Below are 14,225 nucleotides of genomic sequence, written 5' to 3'. Positions count from 1 at the left end.
TTACCATTTTAGAATCAACCTGACAATCATATTATTTCAGTAAAAGTATTCTGTTAATGATACTATTAATAAGAAGTAGTTAAGAGTACAATTCAGAGTTTCAAATGTCCTTCATTAGTAGAGAGACTATCCACTTAAACATGAATCCCATTTGGTAGAAATAAAGAGATTTTTGCTTGACAACAGCATGTGTAATTTTTCTGTAAAGGGGGAGTCTGCAATATAATGAGAGGCTCTGGGTTTGGCTTTTAGAGAACAGAATACATTCTTATGTGTTCACCTCTCTTCTTCCCTTCAAAATTACAGTGTCAAAAATACATTTAAAATATTGGCAGGTGCAGTTTAATAGATATCTCAGCCTATTATTAACAATACAGGCAAAAATATTTTAAATGCAATGATGTCTCACTGCTGGAGGAAAGTTCAGACCAAACTTTGGGGCCTATAATTGCCACTAAAAACCAACAGAGAAAAAGCGCACTTTTGCAGCATACCTTGGAAACTGTCCCTGTGATTAAGACCCCCTTTCTGATTCTCTCTTCACTATGTTCCTAAATTGCCAGGGACTATTAAAAAGTTTTTCAGTCAAAACAGATCAATATACAAAAAATAGGTATCAATCTTTCTTTGTAAATAAATCTACCAAACATACTATTTATGCTGTTACATATTCCCTGTGTCTGTTATGTGGTCAGTCAAGTAGAGCAATATAATTTGTGGATGCACTGGAGAATAATTATACTTACAGTTATTAACTTTTCAAACTAACCTCTAATGACAACCAGAGGAGTCCTTGCTGACTGGATTTACTTTCTTCTACCATACTTAATGGAATTCTTTCCCCCAACACAGATGGCTGCCTGTTTCATTTTTCTCCATGTTGAGCTGCTTATGTGTCACCCTCTTCTCTCATTTCTACCCCCTCGGTATTGACCTCTCTATATTTCATGGAGAAATGGAACAAGTGACTGACTTGAGTCCTCTCTCCCCGCTACCCCATTCATACCCTCCACAACTGGGATTTCTTCTTGGCTAGTTCATATATCTTGAAAGCATGTATGACACAATTTAAACATTGATAGCAAACTCTGGGTGTGGCTTGCCACGTTAACTTATTTTTCAGTGCTTGTGTGCTTATGGCTTTTTATTTTTTGTGTCCTTCCTTCCCCCCTGCAAAGTTAACCACTACCAAACCAAAGTGGTTCTATGTAAAAAGTCCACCTGACAATGCAGGCTTTCTGATGTGTTTTTCCTTTCCACTGGAGCAAAAGTCTGTTGTGCTTATGGAAAGAGCCCTTTCTCATCCCCTATCTTATCAAAAACCACAACTCACTGAAACCAGAACACCAGGAGAGTTAAGGCACCTTTTATATGCCTGGGTATCAGTTTCAATTGCCTTCAAGGTTCTCGTTGCGTGTTTTAATAATATGTCTTCAATCTACATCTGTCCAGAATAAAGCATCAGTATCCAGGCAGCATGCTGACAGGCAATTTAGTTCCACAGTTGGATGCTCAAGACTGGGTCCTGGCATACTGCAGCTGCAATGTTTTATTATAGCATTTTTAGTCTGGAAGAGCAGAAAAAACGTCCTGCATATTTGCAACTTATCCAGCTCAAACAGACACTTAAGATCTCTTCTTAACATTAATTACAGTTATAATTGTAAGAACTTTAAGAGCTGTGAGCAAGTAAAACACAGGCCCTTCTCTCCAGGAGGATTACTTGGTGCATTCTGCTTTGCCCTGGTGCTGTGAAGAAAGCACAGCTTTTGTACTCACATCACTGGATCAGATGAGATTTAAATGTTGAAAATTGAGAAGGATTTTTAGCTCACCTGTGTTCAGCCTTTAAATTTTATTTCTATAAACATGTGACTCCTAAATGCCTGATTGTCAGTTCCTAATGAAAAACTACTTCATTACTTGACCTGGGTTTGATTGTCTAGAAACTGGATGCTTTACTTGCTTTCTGGGTGGATAAGTAGATATGCTATTTTCTATAGGTAACTGGAAGAGTGTTAGTCAGATGTTGCCAAAATGAAGTCTTCGGGACAGAGAAAGCTTCTTTTGGGGTTTTTGGTCATGTCACTGTGACTCTGAGGCATACAAAGGATTTCTGCTTCTTAAAAAAAAAAATCTTTTATTATCCTTGAATTTACCTCTGAGATTGTAAATCATTCAATGCTGCTAAAGCTACTTCTACTTCTGTCTCGTACCACTGTTTCCTGCCCTCAAAGGCCACAGTTCCTGTCTGTCAGTCTGCAAAGCTGACTTTTGGCATTAACAGAGAGAGACATGAGCCTTTTCTGGGGAAGAACATAATAAAGACTGTGCATAGGTGGGAGTAGGCTCTAAGCCATGCTAGTATGCAGATGTCTAAGGGCTTTATCTCTACTCAACACTAACAGGTAAGCTGCTCGGTTAAAGACCCAGTGTAATTTCTGCATGCAGCTTGGTTGCAAGTTAAAGTCTAATTAAATAGAGAAGAAGAAATCAGAGGCTTTTGCAAGGTAGTTAGGAAATGAGTTAATAGAAAAAATAAGCTAATACACTTGCAGTTTTCTCTGTTCAGCAAAAAGAGGAAATATTACAATTCAACAGTAAGAAGTTGGATCCTTTAATTCATTTGTTAGTGATAGCTTTACTTTCCATCTTCTATTCTTTAAAAAGTTGCATACTAATGTAAGTAGAAGGCAACATAATTTTTTTCCTGAGGCCAAAGAGGAAGCATGGAGTATTTCAGATTGGTAGCTGAAACCTCAAAGACATCAAGACTTAACTACACATTCTTTGAGGATTCTGGAAAGCAATATTCCCAAATGTAAAGTTTGCAGTTGGGGGGAAAAAAAAAAGAAAAAAAGTTCTAGCCCTTATGCTTACAGCAAGCAATTTTAGAAGCACAGATACTTGGAATGGAAGGAAGGATACTTGCCTTGCAGAGGGAGTGTTTATGATATAGTAATTTTTGCTTGCATACAGCTCCAACTGGGCTGTAAAACAGTCAGTTCTGGGCCACCCAGGACTGTAAAAACCTACTTGTGAACTTGTGGAAATCTACTGAGAGGATGACCCACTTCAAACCCTGTTTTTGTTATGCTGAGACTACTAGCTCTGCCTATGCTAGCTCAGATGCAGTATTACCAGAAGCAGTTCTGTCAGTTACAAGCAGCAGTGTAGACCTATGTTGGGTCTGCAGAAAGCTTACACCCTGGGTTCAGGAAGGAGTGTGAATGGCTCTGCAGTTCCCACAGGGTGATAAATTTTCAGAACATTTCAAAAATATCTACCAAACTTGACAGCTATTTTAACAGCAGAGGAAACCAGCAGATGTATCAATTGAAAATTCTTTTCTATCATTATAGGCAAAGTTATAAGTAATAGGGACATACTAAAGCATTAAGGTTGCTGCCGAGCATTAGTAAGGGTTGAGATCTCTCAAAGGTGAACATTAAAAGCCATTTCTGTTTCTGTTCTAAATGAGATACAGCTCCATTTCTTGACAGCCTCATATGCACCAGGCTAAGAGAATAAGTTAAAGTCTTCATCACTTCAACTGAAGGTTTTGTTTGCTATCCTGTACTACTATTAGCTACAGTGCCACAGTTCAGCCCTGTAACCATATTGTTAAAATCAGGTCCAAACTCTGAGCTGTATAAAGCTGTTCCAGGTCACAAGTACCAAAGGACTGTTAAAATATGACCTATTACTGTAATGTTTACCTAGGACCATATTAATCTGCAGAGAAGAGGCAGTGTTTTAGATTTGATGGTGATGTGTAGTGCCTTCTGAAACCATTTCTCTTTTGTGTATTGTTTTTTCTTTAGAATTCCTTTTCTTATGTCTATGTAACAGAATTTAAATAATTCAGTATATTCAGTATTTGGTCAGATCACCATATTTAACATTCTGGTGAGTATACCTTGTTTCTTTTTTCAGCAATAAACATGTAAAATAAGTCTAACAACCCACACTATATAACTAGCAAGTTATTTTTCCCTATGATAGCTAAAAGCAAGCCTGAGGAATGAAGCATATCTCCAACGCCTCCTTCTGTTGCTTGTCCTGCCTCTGTAAACACATAAGCTTCATCGTCTGGATACAAAGGCCATGAATCATTGTGAATAACGGTGTGGCTGAGTAGTACTGTTTGTGTAAGGTTCATGTAAGAGACCATGGGAAGGCACTGCCATGGGAGAGCTCTGCTCTTAATACAACCTGCTTTTGAAGAAGGGTTAAGATTGAATCAAAGAAAAATTGCTAGTGTTTTGCTCTAGGATGCTGATATCTTAAAAACAGAGAGTAATGTGTTCTCTCTCATTTTTGAGGGCAAAAGCAGTGGGGAAGTGTTTGCTTTTGGGCTTTTTTTATCTTCTTCCTTACCACTATTTTAAGCACAGCAGGACATGTTTTCTTTGGTAAAGAGACTGGAAAGAAAAAAAGCAGTGCACTTGAATTTTAAAAGACCTGGAAGAGATTTCTGGAGGCATCATATACAGCAAAAATTCCATTTGCAGAAAATCTGTATCCTGACTTCTGTGAAACTGAACTTTCTACCTGAGACTTCCTTCTTCCTCTAATGCATTTTTCTTACCCCCCCCCCTCCCTTGCCTTCCCCCTCCTCCAGGAGGGATGGGGAGAAGAATCAAAAGAATGCAACTCCCATGGGCTGAGATAAGAACAGTTTAGTAGCCAAGGTATAACACAAATCACTACTGCTTCCACCAATAATAAGAGAAATAACAAGGGAAGAGAATACAACACCTCAGCACCAGCCGACCAATAAGTCGACCCACCTCGCCCAGCCGAGCACCGACCGATACCTAGTCCAACCCCCCAGTTCACCAGCCCTCCTGGATAACTCTCCGTTACATCCTGGGCATGATGTGCTGTGGTATGGAATATCTCTTTGGTCAGTTTGGGTCAGGTGTCCTGTCTCTGCTTCCTCCCTGGCAGAGCATGAGACTCAGAAAGTCCCTGGTCAGACTAAAACATTTGAGCAGTAACTAAAAACATCAGTGTTATCAGCACTGTTCCCAGGCCGAAAGTCAGAAACACAGTGCTGCACCAGCTACTAAGGAGAAAAAATGACGGCTACTGCTAAACCCAGGACACCTGGTCACTTCAGTAGTTGATCTCTTTCCAATCTCTTCACATCTCCATTTTCTGCTCACTTCACACTGTGAGCTGACATGCTGTCAGTCAAATCATTCTTTGCACCATTAAGCACTTGTCAGTTTACATCTTTCTTACTCGGTAGCTATAGCAAATGAAAAGCTTAGCTTCTGATTCTTCCTATATGTAATTCTCAAATTTTTTCAGCAAAGGTTTCTCCTTTGCCACTGATCAGTATGGCTTTATATCCCATATGCATTGATCTGTCTTCTCTGCATGATAGTTCTTCTGGATTTGTACAGGTAGGTTCCTAATTAATAGGGTTATCCTATGAAAAATTTGAGATTCTATTTTATCACAGAATGTACCCATGGAAAAGGGGGAGCATTGGATTTTCTTATTTTTCTGATCTCATACAAAGATACTAGGGATTTATACATTGCCAGCACTTAGGCTGGAACACAGGAGAGACGGGATGTGGCCCTGGTGCCAGATCATGTAACTGTTCAGGAGGCACATTGCCTGGTTGTCCTGGGTTTACCAGTAGCCGTTTTTCTCCTTCTTAGTAACTGGTGCCAGCTCTGTGTTTTGACTTCCAGCCTGGGAAGAGAGCTGATAACACCGATTGTTTTTAATTGTTGCTAAGTAATGTTTATTCTGGCCAAGGACTTTGTGAGTCTCATGCTCTGCCAGGGACGAGGGGAGGCCGGGAGTAAGCAGAGACAGGACACCTGACCTAAACTAGCCAAAGAGGTATTCCATACCACAGTACGTCATGCCCCGGCAGGTAACGGGGAGTTACCGGGAATGGCATGGTCTGTCTTCGGGGGGGGGGGGGGGGGGTCGAACTTGTTCAGTGGTGGTATCGTATTCTCTTCTTTTGTTATTTTCTCTTATCAATATTATCATTGGTGGTAGCAGTAGTGATTTGTGTTATACCTTAGTTACTGGGCTGTTCTTATCTCAACCCATGGGAGTTACATGATTCTCCTCCCATCCCTCCGGGAGCAGGAAGGGTTGGAGGGGTGAGGGGGTGGGTAGGAGGAAAGAAAGAGGGAGAAAAAGAAAAGGCGGGGGGACAGGGAGTGAGTGAATGAGCTTTTGTGGTTGGGTTTAAACCACGACACTGGTATCCGATGGTGTGTGTACAGCTTGTCCCCAGCATTTCCCACATCCCTTAACATGCTGACCAGACATGGTCGTCTTTTGCCCAGGACTGATTATATCTTCCCCCTTCTCTTGTCCTCTTCTCAGCTGTCCCAAAAATGTGCCTGAATCACAAAGGCTCCCTTATCAAGCTCACATACGCTTTTGGGGTGGGGAAGCATGACTTATTTTTGAAAGTGGTTTTTCTTTCCAGTATCCACCTCTTCTGTCCTTTTGCCAGGCTAATGGTGAAGGTTTTAAGGAGTTCCCAGAGGGAACTTTTAGGAAATAGCTTATTCTATTTGCAGAAATCCTTAGTATTTATAAAACTTCCATATGTAATCTTGTTGTTATGTCTCTGTCAATATACTCCCACTGTGTAAACAGATTGCTTTTCTTTCTCTCCCTCCCGTTTCCCCATGGGTTTCCGAATTTAGCAACTGTGCATCTACTTGCACTCTTGTACACTTTCCTTATCCTTACTGCTTCCCACTTCATACAGCTACTGAAGCAATTGTGGGTCTTTTAACTATTTAAAGAACTGTTCTTAGATTCTCATGTCAATTGATCAATAAGTTATCAGTCAGACGCTGCATCTCAAAATATTGAAAAACTGAACAAATTGTATAAACATGCAAGATTTTTATCTCAGGCTTCTGCTTCAGGAATTGAGGAGGCTTATTTACACCTGTGTAAGGTATCCATTGTCTAAAATCCCAATAAATGTGCAAAGAGAAATTCTACTTTTAAAAATAGCAGTGTATTTGTTGCCAACACTAAAGCAAAATTTATTTCCTTTGAAGGAATCTGTACACATTATCAAAGATACTGTCTTTTATCAGAGACAGAAGGAACAGTGATATTTTTAAACAGGTTTGGGATGTCAGATCTTGGAAATATGGTGTTGGGTTTAAAGAGCCATTTTAATTCCCAGTTTGGTTCAGGTGGGGGTATTAATAGCAGAAGCCTCAAAATATTAGTCTTGGAAGCTAGCTTTCACTACTGTCTGAAATCAGGAGTTCTAAAGTCAACATCTGACATTCCTGGTAACAGAGGAACTTGAAAGTCCATATAGCCTTGTGATAGCAGAGTGGCTGGGTGACAATTGGGCTGACCTCAGCCTTGCGTCCTGCCTGAGCACAAATCAGTAGCTGAACAGATTGCCATTAGCTGAAGAGAGCTCTTGTAGGAAGAATAAAAAGTACCAATTTACATTTGCAGTGAAAAAAAATAAAAGATGTCTTAAACAATTGTGTTTTGCAATGGAAAGGCAGCTGACTTCCAGTTTCTATTCAGTAATGCTTTGATATAAGGTATGCTTCATTTTTCCCATAACTCACCTACTAGAACTGTAACTGAAAATTCCTTTTTCATACAGTCACAGCAAGAGATCTGCTTAGGCTGCAATTGTTGCTGCAGAAGTAGCCGGCTGCAATATTTCAGAGTCTTGAACAAAACTGGCTATTGTATCCTGTGAATGGACAAAAAAAAAAACCTTCTGGCTTTTTTACCATTTTTTTTCCTTGTTTGTTTGGGGGTTTTCTTTTCAACCATATATTTAATGTATTTATTGTGTATCAGCATTTATACCCCACTATGTATAGGATCAGTGACAGGATTCTGGGAACATTCACTAAACGGCCTCTTGGTTTATAGCATTAACTTGATAAGCATTCCTGCACAAAAAGATCTAGAATATTTTATTTCCTTTAGCTTCTGTTTCTGGGACAAAGTAGCTTCAGCATGTAGGATACTCGATGCCCCTTTGAAGACCTGCAACTCGCTTTTCTGGGCAGCTGAAAATTGCATCAGGCAACAGTACCTTGTGAGGTTAACCCTCCTGTTGCCTGCCTTGGAGGGATTCTCCTTCTGCTCTGCCCTTGCAATAGTTTCGTTGTTGACTGTCTCTCAACTGCAGCATCTGTTTTACAGCTTTCATGTGGTTCAGTCCGTGTGCAAACTGCATCAAAACCAAATAGAACTTCTTGTAGCCAGAACAAGGAAGAGGAGAGACCTGAATGTCCCCTCTTTGGGCTGTTGCTGTGCTGGTGTGGGCCCTAAGGAAGGGTACTTTACATCATTTACATCAAAGACTAAAAAGAAAATCTGACCTGATGTTCTCTCAGGGAAGAGCAAAAGAAGAATAATAAAGCAGGAATAATTGGATGTCCTTTATATTAATTGGCAAAGGAAGGAACAGAGCTAGCACTGCACCTGTCATGATTCTACTCAAACTTATCTGAAAACAGATATTAGGATGTTTCTTTTTTAAAAGAGACCTGGACAGAAGTTATTGTACAATTGGCTCAGTTCCAATTGCAAGATGTTGAATTATGTGGGTTATTGATCTTCACTATGGACTGGGGTACCATACTGTACAACAGCTGTAACATCTGGCGTTTTTGCTGCAAATGAGATAGTAAGGCTCAGGATTGTGGTGCTCTTGGGCAGACCATAACTTCACTTTTTTTTCCATTTGTGTCACATCACAGGAGCAAAGCTCGATTATTCTTCAACAGTTTCCCCTTTTTCAAATTTCAAACTTGTTAATGTTTTATATGTTTAACTGTTTCCTAGGAGGTAAACGCTTCCAGTAGTGGAACAGATTCCCTAACCAGCGGAGAGATTCCAAGGAGCAGGTCAGAGGGGACTTTGATTGATGTGGATGACCGGACACCTTCAGGCAGCTACAGTATGTTTCTTCTGCTACTTTCTGTAGCAAGGCTCTTGGCCTAAAGTCTTTATTTCTGAAAAACTCTAAATAATGTTAGGAGCTTTAGGTACTCTGTAAACCCCTGTACACTTCTTAAAGTTATTTTTTTATTGCTTATGTCTTGCACTACTCAGGCCATCATAGATGTCCCTGAAGTCAGAACACTGGGGATTGTCACAAGGTCCCCTAGAAGAAACTTGCTGTCATATAAGAGAAGTCCTCTGTCCTCTGCCATAGCAAACATGGATCAGACAGGTTGGCAGGAAGAGCTGGGGTCATTAAGCTTGCATGAATAAATGTTAAGTCAGGAAAGAGAAGAGGAAGTTCTTAGCCAAACTACATTAATTTTGGGATTTAAGAACCAGGAAGGCAAGGTAATTTTGGAGTTAGGCCAGTTTAAAAAAAAGAGACTCAGCAAAGTTGATCTAATCTCATTGCTGTTTTAACCCCAAAGTTAAGAAAACATTTGCCTCCACAAGGCAGGCATTCTCCTAGCTTTTTCGTCCAGCAGCAGATAGGAGTAACAGTGAACCTGGCACTTGCTGTGTGAGTTGGGGAGAAGGAATTGCTTCTTCTCTAACCTCTTGCACCCAGTAATCTGTGCTGTTACCTTGGCATGAGAAAGTGTCCGGCCTAAAGACTCAGGCTCTGCCAGAGTTTTCTGCTCAGAATATTGCTGTAGAAACATACCCTTTAGGATGTGGGTAAAAACAGGCTAAACCCCTCACATTTCTTTTGGGACTAGTTAATTTTATTTTCAATAGCTGATAATGATTTGACTATAATAGCATCACAGCACTAGGAAAGCTTTTGGCCTGTGAATCAAAAAGGACTTTTCAGCTGGTGCTGAGCAGCCCAGATCCATCTGGTTGTTCTGGCCAAGGCTGGGTGTCCTGGGCTCACTCTCCCCTGCAGCTCACCTGGAAGGCTCTTCTCAAAACAATGCCTTGCTGATGGGCAACTGGGGAGCAGGTAAATTCCACTTTGGTTCTTCCAAATTGGGATTTTTCTAGAACTGTGGAAAAAATTAATGGTTTTGGCTTTTTGTCACAATTTATGACAAATGAAATAGAAAAAAACCCCCATACTATTCTTTTTTTTTTTGTTTGTTTTTGGATGAATGGACTGTCCTTGCAATTGAGCAGTAATTAGTAACGTTGCAGATGATAGAAGCTACTATGGAAAGTGTAATAATGATGGATATAGATATGCTGAAAGAATAGAAATGTTGAATTAAAATTCTTTACAAGGATGTCAAAGAAGGGATGGATTAACCTTTATATAGGTAGTAAAATAATGGAAAACTGAAGTAATAGAAACCCTTAGCACAAAAAGCTGCAGATACTCTATTAGTTGCCAGAAGCATGAGTCTTAATCAACCTATAAATCAACTTCTGTGAACAGTTACTAATATAAAATATAAGCACACCTTGCCTTCAGAAGAAATAGACATAATTAATAAGTATTTTTATTAAAATTATATTTAAATATCACATCCCCCACTTGTCTATTAAAGTACAGTCTCAGAAAAGTTAGTAGCCACAAAAATTTTTCTCTCCAAACTTCAAATTGTACAAGATCTCATAAATTATAACAATTCTTTTCATGGAAAGCCAGTATAACAAATTCCACACACACCAAGATAAATTCTAAGAGTGCTGTTATCAATTAAATGCATGTGCACTAGCATGAAAAGGAATCCTGAATAATACATTTGTCTGTACTATCTGCAGTGTTTGAAAAATGAAACAGTAGTTATTTAATCTTTGCAGAGAGTTAGACAGAAAGGAAAGACATCCATGGCATTTTGTGAGAGGCCAAAGATTACTGGAATAAAAGGATTTAAACCTCATGGGACCTTAGCATACTTGATGCCAATTAATAGTCATAGGAGTTCATAACAATCAGCACCTTGCAGAAGATTCTTTACATCCTTCACCACTAATTTGTTAGCCATCTTTATATTAGCAAAGATTCTTAATGCTACTTAGAAACCAATATCAATACCCTTTAAAAACTTGAAGGAGAAATCTATAAATTATCTATATGCATTTTAGGAGGATAAGTTTAGTCACTTGTTAGCTTAACAGACTATCAGCTGGAAATTAATGGAATGTCTCAAGTCTCTGTGCTTTAGAAAATGCTTCTGTTTTTTCTTTGAAACAGATATCAATGAAAGGAAATCAGATTTGGATATTGACTGGTCTGATGTATTCAGACATACCAATGTTGTTTCCAAGACTAATCCCTTCTGGAATGAACTGTCAGCCTCCAACCCTTTTGTACATGACATAGCTGCTTCAAATAGAAATGAAAATAATAAATACCTTTCCATCTTAAAAGCAAAACCCTATTTATTCTCCAAAGTTTCTAACAACATGGATTCTTTGGCTTCCTCAGGCGATGAGCTAGATATTGACTGTCTTCTAAGAAAGACTTCAGCAAGAAGATCTGGACGATCCAAGAGCGTCTCTGACTTCCTGGATATTGTTGATAACAGAAGATTTAATCCTCGCAAGACAACACCTCAAAACCCTATAGCTTCGGACATCGCATGGCTTCAAAATGACCGTGAAGCCTACAAGATGGCTTGGTTGAGTCACCGACAACTCACACGGTCTTGTCTAGATTTAGAAGCCATGAGCCATAGTCCTGGGTGGGCACAAACACAAGCTACAGACATCCATGTAGTTTGTAAACTGAATCATGAAGGGGGTTCAGTACAGCTTCCTGACTCAGATATCAACATTCATGTCCCTGCGGGTCATGTATTACCTGGGGAATTCCAAGAAGTCGGTTTAAAGGCTATCCTTAACCCTCCATTGTCATTTAACAATGAGATGTCTAGCACTGTAAGCCCTCTGATACAACTTACGCTGAGTAACCTCAACACAAGGGAAGCCATTTTCCTAGAGGTGAAAGTCGCAGCTAAAGTGAAGAATGATCCACTCAGCCAAGTTATGAGTGACATTGTGTGCTTTTTTAGTCTCAACAAAGAGGGGCCTTTTAAGAAGGTAGAGAATTGCTACACTTATCAAGACACCATACAAGTGAAGCTAACGGACCTAAGTCATGTGATGTATGCAGTGATTGCTGTACAAGCAAACAAAATCCACCCTCCAGCAACTGATGTCTGGGACTATGTTCATAGAACAGTCTCAGTTGGAATTTATGGTCCCAAACACATTCATCCATCTTTTACAGCAGTTTTTACAGTCTTTGGTCATAACTACATTCCAGGAAAACTCACAATTTGTGATATAAAAAAGGGAGGGAAAAACATGCCTCCTGTTGTGTTTCAGCTGTGGGGAAAACATACATTTCTGCTTGAAAAGCCTCAAGATCTAAACATTTCTTTGGTATCCTGTGATCCAGATTTTGAAGTGAAGATGGAAGAACAAAGAAAAAAAATTAAAGAGGAAGACCTAAAAACTGGTGAAATGGTCCGCCAGCAATTCCTGTTTTCCATGCTTGGATGTAAGGAGATGCATTTCTTTGTTTTCCTCGTTCAGATTAAAGTCTCAAAAAGTAACCAAATAACACAGTTCTATGTCACAACTCCTGATCCAGCTCCAAAATTAGGTGGAATTATCAATAGGCCAAAGCGCTTACAAAACTGCAAAGAAATCAAGTCTGAGCCGTGGCTTTTAGTATCAACAGTTAAATACCCAAAGTTCCAAGATAAAGCCTTGAGTGTTAATACTTACGGAGTTGCTTTGAAAACTGTGTTACGTCAAAATAAGATTGACTATTTGCTAGAATATTTTAAAGGGGACACAATAGCACTTCTTGGTGAAGATAAAATAAAAGCTGTGGGACAAACTAAAGTAAAAGAGTGGTATGTAGGAGTTCTCAGAAAAAGGATTGGTCTTGTACATTGCAAAAACATAAAAGTGATTTCCAAAGAACAAGCTATGGACACTGCTGATAGTGAGCTTACAACCAGGAATCTTGTTGAACAAATTGCATTGCCGTTCAAAAAACTGACTTACATCTACTCAGTAGTTCTGTCTACAGTATCAGAGAGTGTTTATGACTGGAGAGCTTTGGCTGAGGTGCTAGGATATTCACATATGTCTTTGGATGACTTTAATGAGGCACATGCTGACAAAGAATCAGAGAGAGTTGCACATGTTGTCAAGAGGATGAAGGAAGACTGCCATGCTAACAAAAAAAAAAGACTATTTCTTTATGAGCTCATTGTTGTAAGTATTGCATGAATTAATGGTTACTGGGAATGCATTGAGAAGAAAGTACTCAATAGTAATGTGTGAACAAAAAAACATGGTCCTGCACCCTTGTGGGAATCTTTACAGACCTGAACATATTACTAGAAGTTGTAGACACCTATAGATGGAAAAAAAAAAAAACCCAGACTGTCATGAAGAATAAATAATACTTCGATGAATTAGTTCTAAACAGTGCTCTGTAAATGTTCTAGGAACCTTGCTCATTTAGTAGGTTGACTGAGTTGACTTTAGTGGGGTTTTTTAAATAGCCATGATTGAAATAGGTTTGTTATGAAAGTCATCATGGTAAATTTCTTCCCTGAGCAATTCTTATTCCCATTGAGAAGCTTTTAGTAACCTTATAGTGTGGAAATGCTGCTACCTATATACATTTTTGTAGCCTAAGTTGCATGTCTAAGTTATCTTCACATATTTAAAGCACGGAAATCTTGACCCATGTGTTAAAGATTTTCTGTTGACACATGATAATTTTATAGTCAATGTTGTAGCAACCTAAGGACAGTATTGCAAGTATTTCAGTACATATTTTCATGGGCCTCATTTGTAAGCCAATGAGCAACTTCTATGTGATTCAGAACAGTTACATGTCAATCAAAAGTAGTTTTATTCTAAATGCTTCCAGGTAATAGGTTGCATTGTTCAACATCTTAATTTACTTATGGATCTGTATGCAAATTAATCTGGAGTTAATGATTACTCAGCACTGTCCTTGGCTCTGACTGAAAAGTCTACCAGCCTATATGGGGACAAGAGAATTAAATTCATGATATGAAACTAAAGTATTATAAAAGTTTGTGTTTAAATTTCACACTATAGCCTTTCATCTAAGCCTTTTGACTACCTGGAACTGTAAACCTTTAGAGGACTTACTTTCACAGCTAGACCTTTCACAGCACCCTTTGAAGTGCTGAAATCACTTTCAGCAGGAATCAGAATATTTTGGTAGCAGTGGCTACTTAGAACTCTTAAGACTGCATTAGACTGTGTGGAATAAAACTGAGCAT

The 14,225-nt window shown here is 39.1% G+C and overlaps 1 protein-coding gene across 1 annotated transcript in view; it reads left to right on the top strand.

The window, feature by feature from the left end:
- Positions 1–14,225, top strand: part of MACC1 (MET transcriptional regulator MACC1) — a 46,005-nt gene that overhangs the window by 21,531 nt on the left and 10,249 nt on the right. The window contains exons 2-3 of the mRNA XM_065669221.1: positions 8,836–8,950; positions 11,138–13,176. Of these exons, the coding sequence (XP_065525293.1) occupies positions 8,836–8,950; positions 11,138–13,176 (2,154 nt within the window). The remainder of the gene's footprint in view (positions 1–8,835; positions 8,951–11,137; positions 13,177–14,225) is intronic.

This window comes from Lathamus discolor, chromosome 2 (assembly GCF_037157495.1).
Source record: "Lathamus discolor isolate bLatDis1 chromosome 2, bLatDis1.hap1, whole genome shotgun sequence".
Classification (NCBI taxonomy): domain Eukaryota; kingdom Metazoa; phylum Chordata; class Aves; order Psittaciformes; family Psittacidae; genus Lathamus; species Lathamus discolor.
The sequence above is the reverse complement of the archived record's forward strand: the minus strand, read 5'-3'. Positions and strand labels throughout refer to the sequence as shown.